General features: G+C 38.1%; 1 protein-coding gene across 4 annotated transcripts in view; it reads right to left on the bottom strand.

The window, feature by feature from the left end:
- AP2A2 (adaptor related protein complex 2 subunit alpha 2) overlaps nt 1–13,288 on the bottom strand; it is a 48,967-nt gene that overhangs the window by 26,395 nt on the left and 9,284 nt on the right. For all 4 annotated transcript variants that reach the window (XM_050335333.1, XM_050335335.1, XM_050335334.1 and 1 more), the window contains exon 2: nt 9,261–9,329. In XM_050335333.1, coding sequence (XP_050191290.1) covers nt 9,261–9,329 — 69 coding nt within the window. The remainder of the gene's footprint in view (nt 1–9,260; nt 9,330–13,288) is intronic.

The raw sequence follows: 13,288 nt of genomic DNA, 5'->3' as shown, positions 1-13,288 counted from the left end.
GAGATAATGCTATCAGCTAGTCCTTGAATTATCCTGCAGTGTCCTTAAAGTATGATCTTACTAAGCCGTAGTGCATACACATTTGCTTAGTTGTGATTTTGCTGTTTCTTCAGAACAGCTATGCCTTTCATACACGTTCTCTTCTTAAACCAATTATCAAACCTTTATCACAGTAACAGGTCTTGATGCACGTTCTCAAGTGCACCAGTGTAGAGAACTCAGCAGCAACAAAAAACCCCAACAAGATGTTTTAGAAAGATTGAATGACAGATGTATATTCCAAAGACTTGAAAAGAAACATGAAATGAGATTAACAGGTGTTTCAGTTTTAGAAGAATGCACCTAAATAGGCCTTATGTTGCAGAAGTGCTGTATTTTAGAAGCTCATAAAAGCAACATGGAGCAATACAGCTTCCAGTTCATCAGGCAGATCACTGCTTTTCCTGAAGGAAAGAACTACATATGAACACACACTTTCTGCATTACATTGTCTCCCTACCTCAAATCAGAAGATAAAACAGCACCCAGTAAATCAGCAAAGCCTGAACGCTAGATAGTTGAGTCAGGGTAGCAAACTTTTGATAGATGCTGCTGCCTAAAAGGCCATACAAGCTCCTTAGCCTCAGCATTTTGGGCCCAGAATAACTAGTCTGTCACATCAATGTGTATTTCTTAGTGATGGACAAGTTCAGCCAGAACAGCCCTGCATACAGTAAAGCTTCCATAAGATATCCCTTACTCATCATCTTTGCCAATAAAAGCTCCGTCGGGATTTTTTTTAAACTTCAGATTTACGTAATAGGCAGTTAAATATATAATAATCTTAATAGGACAGAAGCTTTTCCTTCTTCCTTCTCATCCACTGATACAGAGGGATGTTTAAATTTCTCATACAACATGAATTTACAGTTCCCATAGATTTCACACAACATTCACTGCTTGGATAAAACCCAAAGAAACCCTACTACTGGTAACCTTACAGTTAGTGAAGGAATGAACACTGCCATCCATGTGCGAAGCCATGTAACATTAGTGACCCAACAGAAAGCATCATGACACACTCCAGTAGACAATGCTAACAGGTTATGTTTACAGGCTGCAACTACACTTTTTGGGGGGTTGCTTTCCATTTTGATTCTAAAAATTTCTTTTATTTAGTCTTATTTCAACTGAGATAAACTTAAGCAAGTAATTGCTATTTTAACACAGACAATTACACTCTTCAAATCTGAGTCTTCAGGCACCTGTTGATTTTTTAACTGGCATAGACAGTGCATCAGTTGCCAACAAAAAGTTTCACCTTAAAGCTATTTTTATGCTGTGCAAAGAGAAGTTGTCTTCAGGTCTGTACTGTGGAAGCCAATACACGTCACATTTTACTTAGATACAGGCAGCAGTATTACTGAAGATACCCATGACAATGAAATCCTGCTACACTGGATCCTGTCAGGATCCTCTGACCACAGCCAGCTCTGCAGAAAGATGCCCAGAGATGTGTTTTCTTCAAGTCGCATTCACAGTTTGCTGCCATAAGGCTATTTTCCTGCTGAGTCAGCAAACCTATGTAAGGCATTTTGCCTTACTAGACATCTGAATTACTATTAGAAGAAGCAGAGTGAAACATCCAGGGTGGAAGGGGTTTTTTCCCTTCTTTGGAAGCAATATGGCCAGAGGAAAGAGCAGATATTCAACCATGTCTGCCTACCAGCTGAGGCCTTCAAACCATGGCTTGAGCAGCAAAGGAATAACGTATTCTGTATTTATAACATAAATACTTCCTGCTACACTATTTTCCCAAATGGCACTCAAGAGTAGAAGCTTTTTGCTATCCCATCATGATAGGGAGATGCAGATCAAAGATACCTTTCCGTAGGAAAGGCAAGGAAAAAAACCCAAACAAAACCCCGCAGGAAAACACAGAGTTACAGCTTTAGCTTTCTAACATTCTTTTCAGTTCCTTAAGGAGAATTTGTAGAAACTCTTAAAATTTGACTGGTCATCTACATGAGATGGAAGGAAAAGGAACAATCAGTGAATAAACCTGTGGGGTTATATATTACCTAGCAACAAAAAACCATTTCAAATCATGACCGAGAGTGACCAAGATCAACATAATTGAGGACTTACTATGGTATTGGAAGGCACTAATACCATTAGTTGCTTCTCTGAGATAGGCAAGAGAAAGTAACTTCTACATGAACTTTACCAGAAGTGGAAACACCCCAACCAATCTCCAAGACTGAGTTCCCAGCAGGCCGAGAGGTTGAACTGCAGCTGCCCATTAGTATACAATCCATCAGCAAAAAACAGAAGTCACAAGTATAAAACCCAATCTCTTTATCTTCTCAAATTACTCTGGTGTTGATTTTGTGAGACCAGAAGAGAAGCGGGCATACAGAATACTGCAACCCAATTGCTTAATGAAGAACATCAGCAGATCAAAGTATGAACCGCATCAACTTTCACAACAAACTATTTGTCATGGTTTGGAAATTCCTTTTTTTAGGTTTAGGACACAGCTATTTAAAGTATTACATCCTTCCAACACAACAGTATTTTAAGAGCTCATATTAGGAAGGTCTTTGGATCTTGGGGTATTTGAAGAATTTTTGATGGATGTTATGCCATGCAATTAAACTCAAAACACAGCACCACTCGACTAACAAGCAGCTTCCTTCTCCAACAGTGGTATCAAAGAACAATACTGTAAAATCAGACCTGAGACAACTATTAGGAAAACAGAAAAAATAGTACCCTGACTGCTTTCAAAACCTTCTGAGCCTTGTACACAGAACTGAAGGCAGTGTGACAGTTCTCAATAACACCAAGTTTATGAACTAAGCCAAATAATTACTAAAGCTCTTCAAAGTTTTATTAGTTTCCCAGCAATAACAGAATAGTCTCTTCTGAAATTTTATTATTTAATTATCTGAGCAATTTGAAAAAAGAGCATTGCAGTCAAAGATCTCACAGTAGTTGTCTAACTCCAACTGTGTTTTGAAGAAGTCTGCAACTCAGATTTTTACTGAAATTAACTATTCCTCTGCCTCCTGTGTAGCATTTACAAAGAGTTATAAAGGTTCTATTTTAAACATTAATAACCAATCTCATTGCTTAAGTATGTGCTAAAATAGTCCAGCTTCCCCCAGCCTCAAGCAAACATCCGAACAAGAGCAGAAGGAAATGTCACATGTTCTGTTATCTTTAGTGCAATACACAATCATTTCTTTTAACTCAGCTCATTTTCAAATGCTTTCAGGAACATTTGCAAGTACTGCAAATCAAGTCAGCAGAAACAGGAAGCATTCACAACACATGTCAGCAGGTTTTGAGCACAGTGGGCATTTCAAAAAACTACTTGCTTTCCCTGATAAGTTTATTGGGTTGTTTTTTTAAGAAAGAAATTATTAACAGCTGATCAACAAGTAGTACTATTAAGAAATAACTACTACTTCCACATTTCTGAGCATCACCTCCCTAGCATTGCCACACATAACTTTTGGTTTTCATTGCTCATACAAATCTTTCACACAGGCCTCCAAAAAGGAAAAGGCACAAAAGTATTATGAGACCTTCTGGTTCCCAGGCAGCATCTTCTGTCACTAATTTGGACTACAAGCTAAAAACCAGCATCTGCTTTTTAATCTAACTCAGTATAATTAAACACCAGTCTGGTGCAGAGTTACTAAGTTACTAACTCTGCTACCAGCCAGAGGAGTCAAGAAAGCAGTTTAGTCCTTGGGATGTTTGCTGGGGGGTAAAAGACAAGGAAGCCTGACAAGTCAAATCTCTCCAGCTTTCAGATGGTTGATTGCTGACTTAAAAATGTAGCTTTTAAAACCACAGTAAAGCTTGTGCAAAACAGAACGGACAACACTGTTTCTTTGCATTGGGTGTGCTTCCTTCCTAGGCTGACACTGACCCCTGCTCATGCAGCTGGCAGCAATCCAGAGATATATTGTATCAGAAGGCCACCACTAGCTTAGAGGCAAAGTGAATTTGCTTTTTATGAACATGGCGACACTTCAGGACAAGATCTGTACTTCCAGAAGAGTGACAGTCCAAGCCCTCTACATCAAATACTGAGTATTTGTGGCAGACAATCCATACAAATTATTAAACTACTACCTAATTACCATACTACTCAGAATACTAGAGTAGCCTCACAACTCAGGTCATATTTGAAGCCTGATTTTACCTTCAGCAATTCAGTTTGTCAGTGAAGGCATTATTATTTTACTGTCTGATTGCCTTCATACACCTCTTAGTTATCAGAACACTGCGATTAACCAGACCCATCTTAAATATAAAGACTGTGCTATCACAGCCTGTCAGGAAAGCAACTTACTGTTACACTAGCTTCTGTTTAAAACAAGTAATTTTAAAAGAGGCTTAGTCTTAACCTCCTCCAAACGGTTACCATGTATTTTGAGACAACAGAGAAGACTTGCTTGAATATGGAAAATAAGGCAGTTAAAGGAACAAAAAACCCAAACAAAACAACCAAAACCCAGGGATTAACAACTGACATTGCAGCACTTTTGGACAAGCCAAAATGAAGATACGCTAGCATATCTGAAATTTAGCAGCCACTCTTGTAACACAAACAGCAATCAGAAAAAAAATTAAATTCTAATGTCAGATAAGGAAAAAAGTCTGACTCAAGCAGACAACAAAGTTCCTTTGACTGCAGAAACAGCTTACAGATTTGTGAGCTGTTTCATAAATACACAAATTCTACTCTGACAGATCAAAGTGATACAAAGTAATAAACTGATTTTTTTCACTCACAAAGCAATTACTACTCTGACAGAATTCAAGTTTGGCTCAAACATGGGAGCAAAATCAACTTACAGTCTGAACACAAAACAAAAGGAATAGCATTTCTCCACACTTAACTCCTACAACTTCTGCTTTATCACACTGGTGTAGCTTCTCTCCACTACGTTCTTATCTCAGTTAATGCAGAAGCATTTAAAGCAACTGTCAAGGACACACTGACCTCAGCAGTGGAGCTTCCTCATGCATCAACAAGAGACAAAGTCACATTAGTACAGAGACTCTAAATGCCTGCTGAGCTTGGCACACAGAAGCTAGATCAGAATCCAAAGCCATGGCATATGTTCCATCAGTTCAAGAAAAGTATTGCTTTTCCAGAGATAGCACAGCCTTATCCCAGCCTGTTAAATACAAAGGTATTTTAAATAGCAGGTTACCCAAACGTAAGGCAGGTAACAGACTTGACAGCTACTTGCACAGTAGAACAGATGTAGAAATACTCAGCTTCTCCTGCAATAGTATAAGGATATATCTTGCAAGTTACATGGGATGTGGGTCCAGATACTGCTGGAGTGTGCTGAAGCATGCAGAGATCCAGAGATATACCAGTCTCTTATGCTGTCAAGAAAGAATCTTATGTGTGTCAGGAGGCCTGGGTTCTTACTCAGCCCCTTCCCTGGTGACAGCAACACAGCCAGTCCAACAGCTGCACCTTTGGCCAGGCAGGGCCAGTAATCCAGGCCACCAGAATTCACTGTAATTGTTTGACAAGGGACTCCATCTTAAATTCACAATCACACATTTCTCTTAATTCAAACTATTTTAAAACATTTTTAAAAGTCAGAGCTACATTAAAAGAAACTGGGTTAAACCAATAATAAAATGCATATGAAGATCTCTTTACTTTTATATAGTCCTTCTGCAAGGAACAACCACAGGTCCATGTGGGACTTCTGTAGCAGACAGATACACAGCTATCAGTTTCTCACACTTTCAAGGCAGTTACACAACAAATTGTCTACACTCAGCTTCTTCCAAACTGTGACATTTTATGTTTTTGGTTTGTTTAGGCTACATCAAGTTATTGTCTTAAGTAAGATTTTCCACCCAAAATCCACAGAGATTTAGTAATAAAGTAGCCATAATGAAGATCAGCTATAGGAAGGTTTAGTCATCTTTCACTGAAGCTAATGGATTAGCTTATACTGATACTTACTCAAAACTTTTTAAGTAATTCTTAAAGGATGCTACACCAGGTATGCAGGCCAAAGTTTATCACACTACTTTGCTGAAAGTACCTCCTTTCTCTGATCATTACTTGATTCATGGTTCTACACAGCCAGAGACTCCTACGATCATCTCTCCCTTGCTTCACAAGTAAGCAGAGAACAATTTACTGCTCACATACTTTTAACTATTTTTGTACTTAAGTCACAAAATACCTTGCAAAACTTGCTATTCTGACAGAATTCAGCTCATTTATAGTTTCACACTGCCAAGCTTTCTTAAAGCTAGAAATACAGTGGTTCATATTGCAGCTTTTATGAAGACATTCACAGAACAGTGGAGACTGGCCCTACCATGTGTAATGCAGCCTTTCACCAGAGGTGACATTAGCAGATTACTGAATATACATTCAAAGACTCTTCACAGGGCAAGACTCAGGATAACTGGTCTTGACAAAACACTGAACTGTATGTCAGTGTTCATTCTGTAATCCCCACACAGGATTTACTGCACTTTACCAGTAAGTGCACTTGGAAGGCATAAATATAATTAGCATTAACTTTACAGGCTGCATTGATTGCTGTGGTACCCAAACAATCCACAGGTTCACATTTTTCCCACTTGCAAATTCAGAGAAGTTAGAGGGTGCAGATGGGCCCAAAGGGAGTTTCACTTGTGTTACTCAAAACAAGTAAACCATCATTTTTTCTAGAATACTTAGCTTTCACACGGATTTTAAAGGTTTCAATATAGCTTCCCTATTTCATCTTGTAGAATAAAGCTTTTCACATCAGCTTGCAAACATGAGAAGTTGGGCAGCAAGTGATATCTAGCTAACTGCTGCTACCTAAAGTGGATTATTTAATAGATTTGATCACAAATACTAAAAACTGGACTACCTTGCAAGTCAGTAACTACACAGCCTTAACCATTACCAACTTGTCTGCAATTCCTTATTGCATTCCTTTACACCAGCAGGTTTCACTCTAGCAGTGAAGTGACCAGGTCTGACAGGCCTTCATGCTTCAAGCACACTTGAACATACAGTAGACGGTAAAAGGAGATTCATTAACTTTCTTTTTTTATGCCTTTTGAAATTTTCAGGCCTTCTCTGCTAACTGAAGACTTATCCTGATGAAAACTTCCAGTTTCATTAGTGAAAATATGGTTAGGTTTTACAAACAAACTAAAGCTTGCCTATTAACCAAATCAACATAGAACAGGTGTTATAGCCTAAAGTTCAGTTGCTGAAAGAACTAGATTTCTGTGTTAGTGTGACTGCAGCAAGGCTTTCAGCCAGGCATTCACCTCTAGTTGTTCTTGATGATGCAAAGGCATAGGTGGAGTGACTGTTAATATATCTTTATAGAAAAACCTGTCCTATTTGAACAACAAAGTCAAGAATTTAGGTGTTGAAATGAATTTCAGCAACAGTTGATAACCAATAATGTGGCTATCTGACAGCAAATGGTTTTACAAAGACCAAGAGAAAACAAGCAGGTTTTGTGCAGTGTCTTCCAGATTAATCAACTTAATGAAATTGGTTGAAACATAAAGTAACATGAAACTTTGATTAAATTCTTATGATACAGAAATTCCTGGACAATTTTTAATTAAACTCAGACTCTTTATCTAAAAAATACCTTTAATTTGTCTAATATACCTTTTGCCTGGAGACTCCACTGCTTTATTTAAAGGTTACACCTTTATGCTTAAATTTACTAGGCAATAAGAGGATCCATTTTGATCATACAGCTGGAACTAAAAAAACCCAGCTGTTCCTCTCCTATGCAGGTTCATAGTAGACCCTCAGCTACATCCTAACTGCTCAGTGTGCATGCATACCTTGCACATGAAGGCAGTATCTACTGGTCACTGGCAAACAGACACAAGTGGTCACTTCTGGACAAATAGACAAAAAATTTTAGACTTGGAATGGATGATCAAGAGGAAGTCTGTAGGACAGATGATGCAAAGCCTGCTACTTCTGGCAAAAAAAATCCGACCAACATCAGTGTTATATGAAAGTTTTGCATTGAAAAGAAATTAAAAAACAACGTGACAGCAAAAGGAGGTAGCTAAGTGAAAGCTCCTTTTCTTATTTAATCTAGAAAAATAGTTGCTGTAATTTCATTACTTACCCTTTGACTTTAGACACCAATCTGCATAAAGCATCCTGAAATTTCTAACAGAAAAATGTTAGCAGAGAGGCATGTGACAGCTTCTGATTTAGAAGCATTTCTTAACCTTTCTTGAATGCCTTGCACTGTGGTTAACTTTCCCCTCCTAAGCTGTTGTTGACACTTGTGTTTTTACAGGTCTTCATATGGCTCTAAGTGACACACCACTTAAAATGTAGCAACAGACCACAGGTTGCTCAGGAAAGTTATTTGTTAATGCACTGAGTATTCCAAATAGATGCATTAGTTTAAGTCAGGATAGCTACCTAGGGTAAATGAGTTTAATACAAATACAGCAAACTCTGAAGCCACATACATGACCTCCACGCTGCACTGCCTTATCTTACTGCACACATAGCCTCATATCTATTTAAACAGAACTTGCCACAGCCACTACTGCTGGAACTCCACTTAAAAGCATCTGAATTACCTGTCAGAATCTTTAAAATTTGACACCACATACACTACTTGAATACAGCTAAGAGATGAGTTTTACCTTGTAGCGTTTAAAAAGTGAATTGCTGCCTTTTGGAATTAGTTACTGCATATCCTTTGCTTCATATGAATAATTTGTACTGCTGTTGCTTGTTGCCAAGATGTATAGCTTCATCAACTACACATTTTAATCTTAGTTCTGCTAGAGGACAGCCTAACCCGTTACTTCCATAAAGGGACTGGGGCAGATGACAGAGGAAGGAAGTTTAAACAAATTCTGTTTTACTGGAAATAGTCACATTCACCCATGTATCTTAAATTATTCACATCCTCACAGCCTTCTGGAAGCCAACAGACTGCGTAGTCACACGGCTGGGAGGCAAAGTATTAGAAATAGTTTGTGAACATTAGCCCAATTCTTTGATATAGGAAGGAGTTTGCTTTTGTTATGGTCAAGAATCACAGGTCTATCAGAATGTTCTGTAATTAAGAGAACATTTTCAGTAGTTATTCTAACACAATGCTCTAGCATTTTGCTTGAGTCAGCAGTTGACAAAAGAAGTCCAAACATGTAAAAAAAACCCTCCTAAAAGAATGTCATATGGAATATGTACAGTTTAGTATGATCAAGTCACTTACCTTTAAATTTTGACCGAATGTTTGCTAGTTCCTTATTTATCCTCTTTATCTCCGCTTCTTTACTTTTGCCTGAAATGAAAAGAACACATATGAGGACACAGTGCTTTGGACAGCCCTCTGCCACCCTAAGCTTCTTTTCACCCAACCATGCTGTGTGAACATATAAACATCATATTACTCTCCCTTTCCAGTACTGGAACTAAAGGCAAACAAAGGTAACTTAAGCATCACTGTATAGAGGAATTTGAGAAGCTCCAAGAATCTTCCTGTTTCAAGAGGCTTTGCAGACTTTAGACAGTATCACTTGCATATAACCTGAGATGCCTCTACTACTGACTTCCACAAACACTTCAGTTTTTCTATTCCTGAACCTGCCAAAAAAAAAAGTCGAATTTTACTTTTGATATAACTACTAAGTTGACAGTGCTCTGAAGGAAATAGTCTTCTAATATAATCTTATAAATAAGCAGCTTGTGTTATGCCTCACCTTAAGGATAAGGCAATTTACTGTTTCTCTATTGAATGGTCATTCAGTTCAACACCTTTAAAAACACTCTGAATAGACTGAAGAGGAAAAGCAGTAAATTCACAAGTAGCCCAGACTAAAAAGACACCTCCCACAGCCAGGATAGATACATAAGCTCTGACTTTCTATATACCTCATGAAAGTAATTTGAAAACCAGAAATATTTAAAATCTACTTTACAAGCTTATGCTTCTGAAGACCATCAATATTTCATATCAACTTTTGATTCCAAGAATAGGTATTGGGATTTCTAGTGCCAATTCAAGTTAGGTATTCAGAGAAATAGCTGCAACTTAAATTTTGATAATTCAAACTTATTCAAGTAATATTTGCACTGTCAAAACCAAAGTAGTTTATTACTCTTTAGCATTTAAGTTTTTGTTGACTGACATTCTACAGAGGTCTGGCTCCATTAAATCCTAAATGAGTGAGCATGGAAGGGTAAAACAGTCAACTCAGGCATTATACTCAGTTGCTTGACGTCTGAGGGAAGCAAAGTGCACTTCAGCAGTGGTGAATTTAGTTCTGGGGTAAAAAACTGGCCATTTAGTTCTGGGGTAAATTCAGACCTGTACTACTCAAACTTTCAAGAAATCTAAAACTTTGTCCATTTTCCAAAAGTTTCAAGCAATTTCAAGTGTTCCAAAACATCAACTAGCATCAAATGACAGCTTCCTTCCCTCTTCATCATATGTATTTGCTTTCAAGGTTATGAACAAAAAGCTTCCTAGCCCTAAAGTCCAACCTTATGAGCAGTGGGGATCACATGCCCTGTGTTCACACCACACTTTCCCTCCCTACCACTCCGATCACAATTACAGCCACGTCAGTGCAAGTGGGTTATGTGACAAGGCTTGAAGAGCAGATCGTGACCAGCATCTGAAGCACCTCCAATCTCATCCCCTTCTTCCACATAAACAACTCACAACATTTAAACATCCCGCTACATTTGCATGCCCAAACTCCTGTGTCACTCTATGACTGTTAATCTTCCCTTTACAATTCCAAAGATGATCTGACAGCAGGCAGGCCTTGATGAAAGGTGATTAAGTAACTCAAGGAAACAAGTGCCTTAGGATAGGTTAATAGCAAAATATTTACAGTATTAGGGAATCCCTTGCCAAGTAGGAGCAAATCCAGATTTTGTAATTTCTTGATTTAGACCCAAAAAAATCTGCACTTCTGAAACCAACTCTGGCATAAGATGGAGAGAGCTGGTTTATATTAATATGCCTGTAGTAATGGCCACAGGAATACAGACATGTTAGGTCCAAAACAGAAGCAAGTATTTCAGTTTGCCTAGTCATTTTAACAAAATGCCTACAGACCCTACATATTTGCTTAGAATTGAATTTTTCCATTCTACAGCAGTGTTTTGTAAGGGACACTGCTCAAAAGACTGAAGCGCAAGGTTTAAAACAGCATCACTGTTTATTGTATAAGTGAGCAGCAGCTCATACAATCTAAGACCTGAAGTGTCTTCTACTATAGATTTTAGATTTGTCTTAGTTGGATTAGTTTATTTGTACTGTGCACACAGCAGATACTCAAGTGTTCGCTTCTAAGGCACTCGCCAGCATTAGGAGTTCATTACTAGACTGAAAAAAGTCCTTTGCTCCTGGGTCCACACTCTGAGAACAGGGAGCCACATTAACATACCAAAAGGGTGCAACTGTTTATGTAAATAAACAATCCTCCAGTTTTGTAACCTATTTCTTAAGACTTAAAAACACTTCCTTTATTTTCAGCCATTCATCTGCTCCTGCTGAAAATTTTAATTTCCAAAGCTATTAATTTATTTTCTCTTCTACCAAGGGAAGAGCTCATTAAGACATTACCACTGAGTCTGGAGATTTTGTACTTCATTTAGATTAACAGGGCAGAGAATACAGACCTCAGTCTCAGATATTGCTAACTTAAGTAGGATAGGAAGCCAGGTCCTTGCTCTATATCTTTAGCTTATGTTTGTAACAAAAGTGAACTGCAAGATTTACTTCGAATTATTAGCAATTATTTCTCTAACCTCAACAAGCACAATAGTGATCACGGATGTTAAAAAAGGAAAGGAAAGGGGAACAAACATGCAGATCAACCAGCTTTTCTTATCCCAAGATGAAATCAAGACTGTCTTTTTTTCTTTTTTTTTTTTAATCACCAAACCCTCTCAGCAGTGTTGCTGTTTCAAGCAGCATTATCTACCTGCTATGTTCACAGGTTACCAGTTACAGCTAGAACCTGGGTTCTTTTTGTCCCAAGCAGCAACATAGCATTAAGCAAAGCCTGACAAAAATACTTCAGGAATTTGTGAAGTCAGCACCTTTGGTAGAAATAGTCTGCAGCCTCAGCAACACAAACATGAAAATCCCACCCCCACGCTGTAGCAGTGAGATGACAGGAACACCCATATTAAACAGTAAATTCACATCTGAAGGTTTATTCTCTCAAATTTAAAAACTTGCTTAGCATATGAACAAAGGTCTGTTTCAAATAATTCCCTCAGGCTGTTCTATTTTGAAGGTAACATATGATCTCATGTAGACCTTGATCAAGCATAAATACCATAGCAACTAGGTGGTGATAAAAGTTTAACTCCATATATTGGAAATCATAGTGAACAATTAAGTTGTCGCCTTATTATTGATTACAGTCTATACACGCCTGAAAGTGAAGTTTTAGAGAACAGCACCAGCCGAGTGTTAAATGTCCCTGAGGACAATCACATAACAATGTTTAGGATAACTTATGAGTTAAAAACAGGTTGAAGTATTTAAAACCAAATATCCTCAACTCCAGCGGTTATACTGCAGGCTAACCTTATTCCAACTTGATTGATTGCTTACATCAGAGGATGACAAAGCAAAGCAAAACCTCACAATAGCAGGTGGCTTCAGCTGTACACGAAAAAAGAAAATGAGTCCTTGGTTTATAGCTAGATCTTCTGTCCTACTAAATGGAGGAGGGAGGACACAGTTAAAGAAAATGTGTTTGATTAATTGAGAAGTTTTCATCACATTACTCAGCCGTGGTAACACTCACTGAATAATTTCTACATGCATATTTTATTTTTACCAGAAGAAACACTTAAGTAGCCTTAAGGACAGAGAAAAAGGAAGATGGGCTACTAGTGATGACAGGTGAAGGAGTGTTTTGCTGCAGGACTAGAGATTTACATTTCAGAGCTTGCAAAGGCAGTTGCTCCGCCACACTTCCAGGTTGTTACACAGCTCCCACTTTCATGAAATTCTCAGGGCTGTACACAAACAAAATGTTCTGTAGCCATGCCATTTAACTTGGAGAGGCTTTAATAAAGGTCATGTCATGTGTACAGACTGATGGGTAGGACAGTATTTAAGCCAGAGCATAAGAAGATTATGTTCCATATGAGTTCAAACCACTTCCTTCTCACTTTCACTTATTCAGACTTCTACCAGCTTAAGAAGACTATGATTAAATATCCATAACAAGTTATTAAAAGTGGTGAATGCAAGTCTGGGCTTGCTAC

The sequence above is a fragment of the Myiozetetes cayanensis genome, unplaced genomic scaffold, assembly GCF_022539395.1.
Source record: "Myiozetetes cayanensis isolate MyiCay16 unplaced genomic scaffold, myiCay2020 scf6-25, whole genome shotgun sequence".
Classification (NCBI taxonomy): Eukaryota; Metazoa; Chordata; class Aves; order Passeriformes; family Tyrannidae; genus Myiozetetes; species Myiozetetes cayanensis.
The sequence above is the reverse complement of the archived record's forward strand: the minus strand, read 5'-3'. Positions and strand labels throughout refer to the sequence as shown.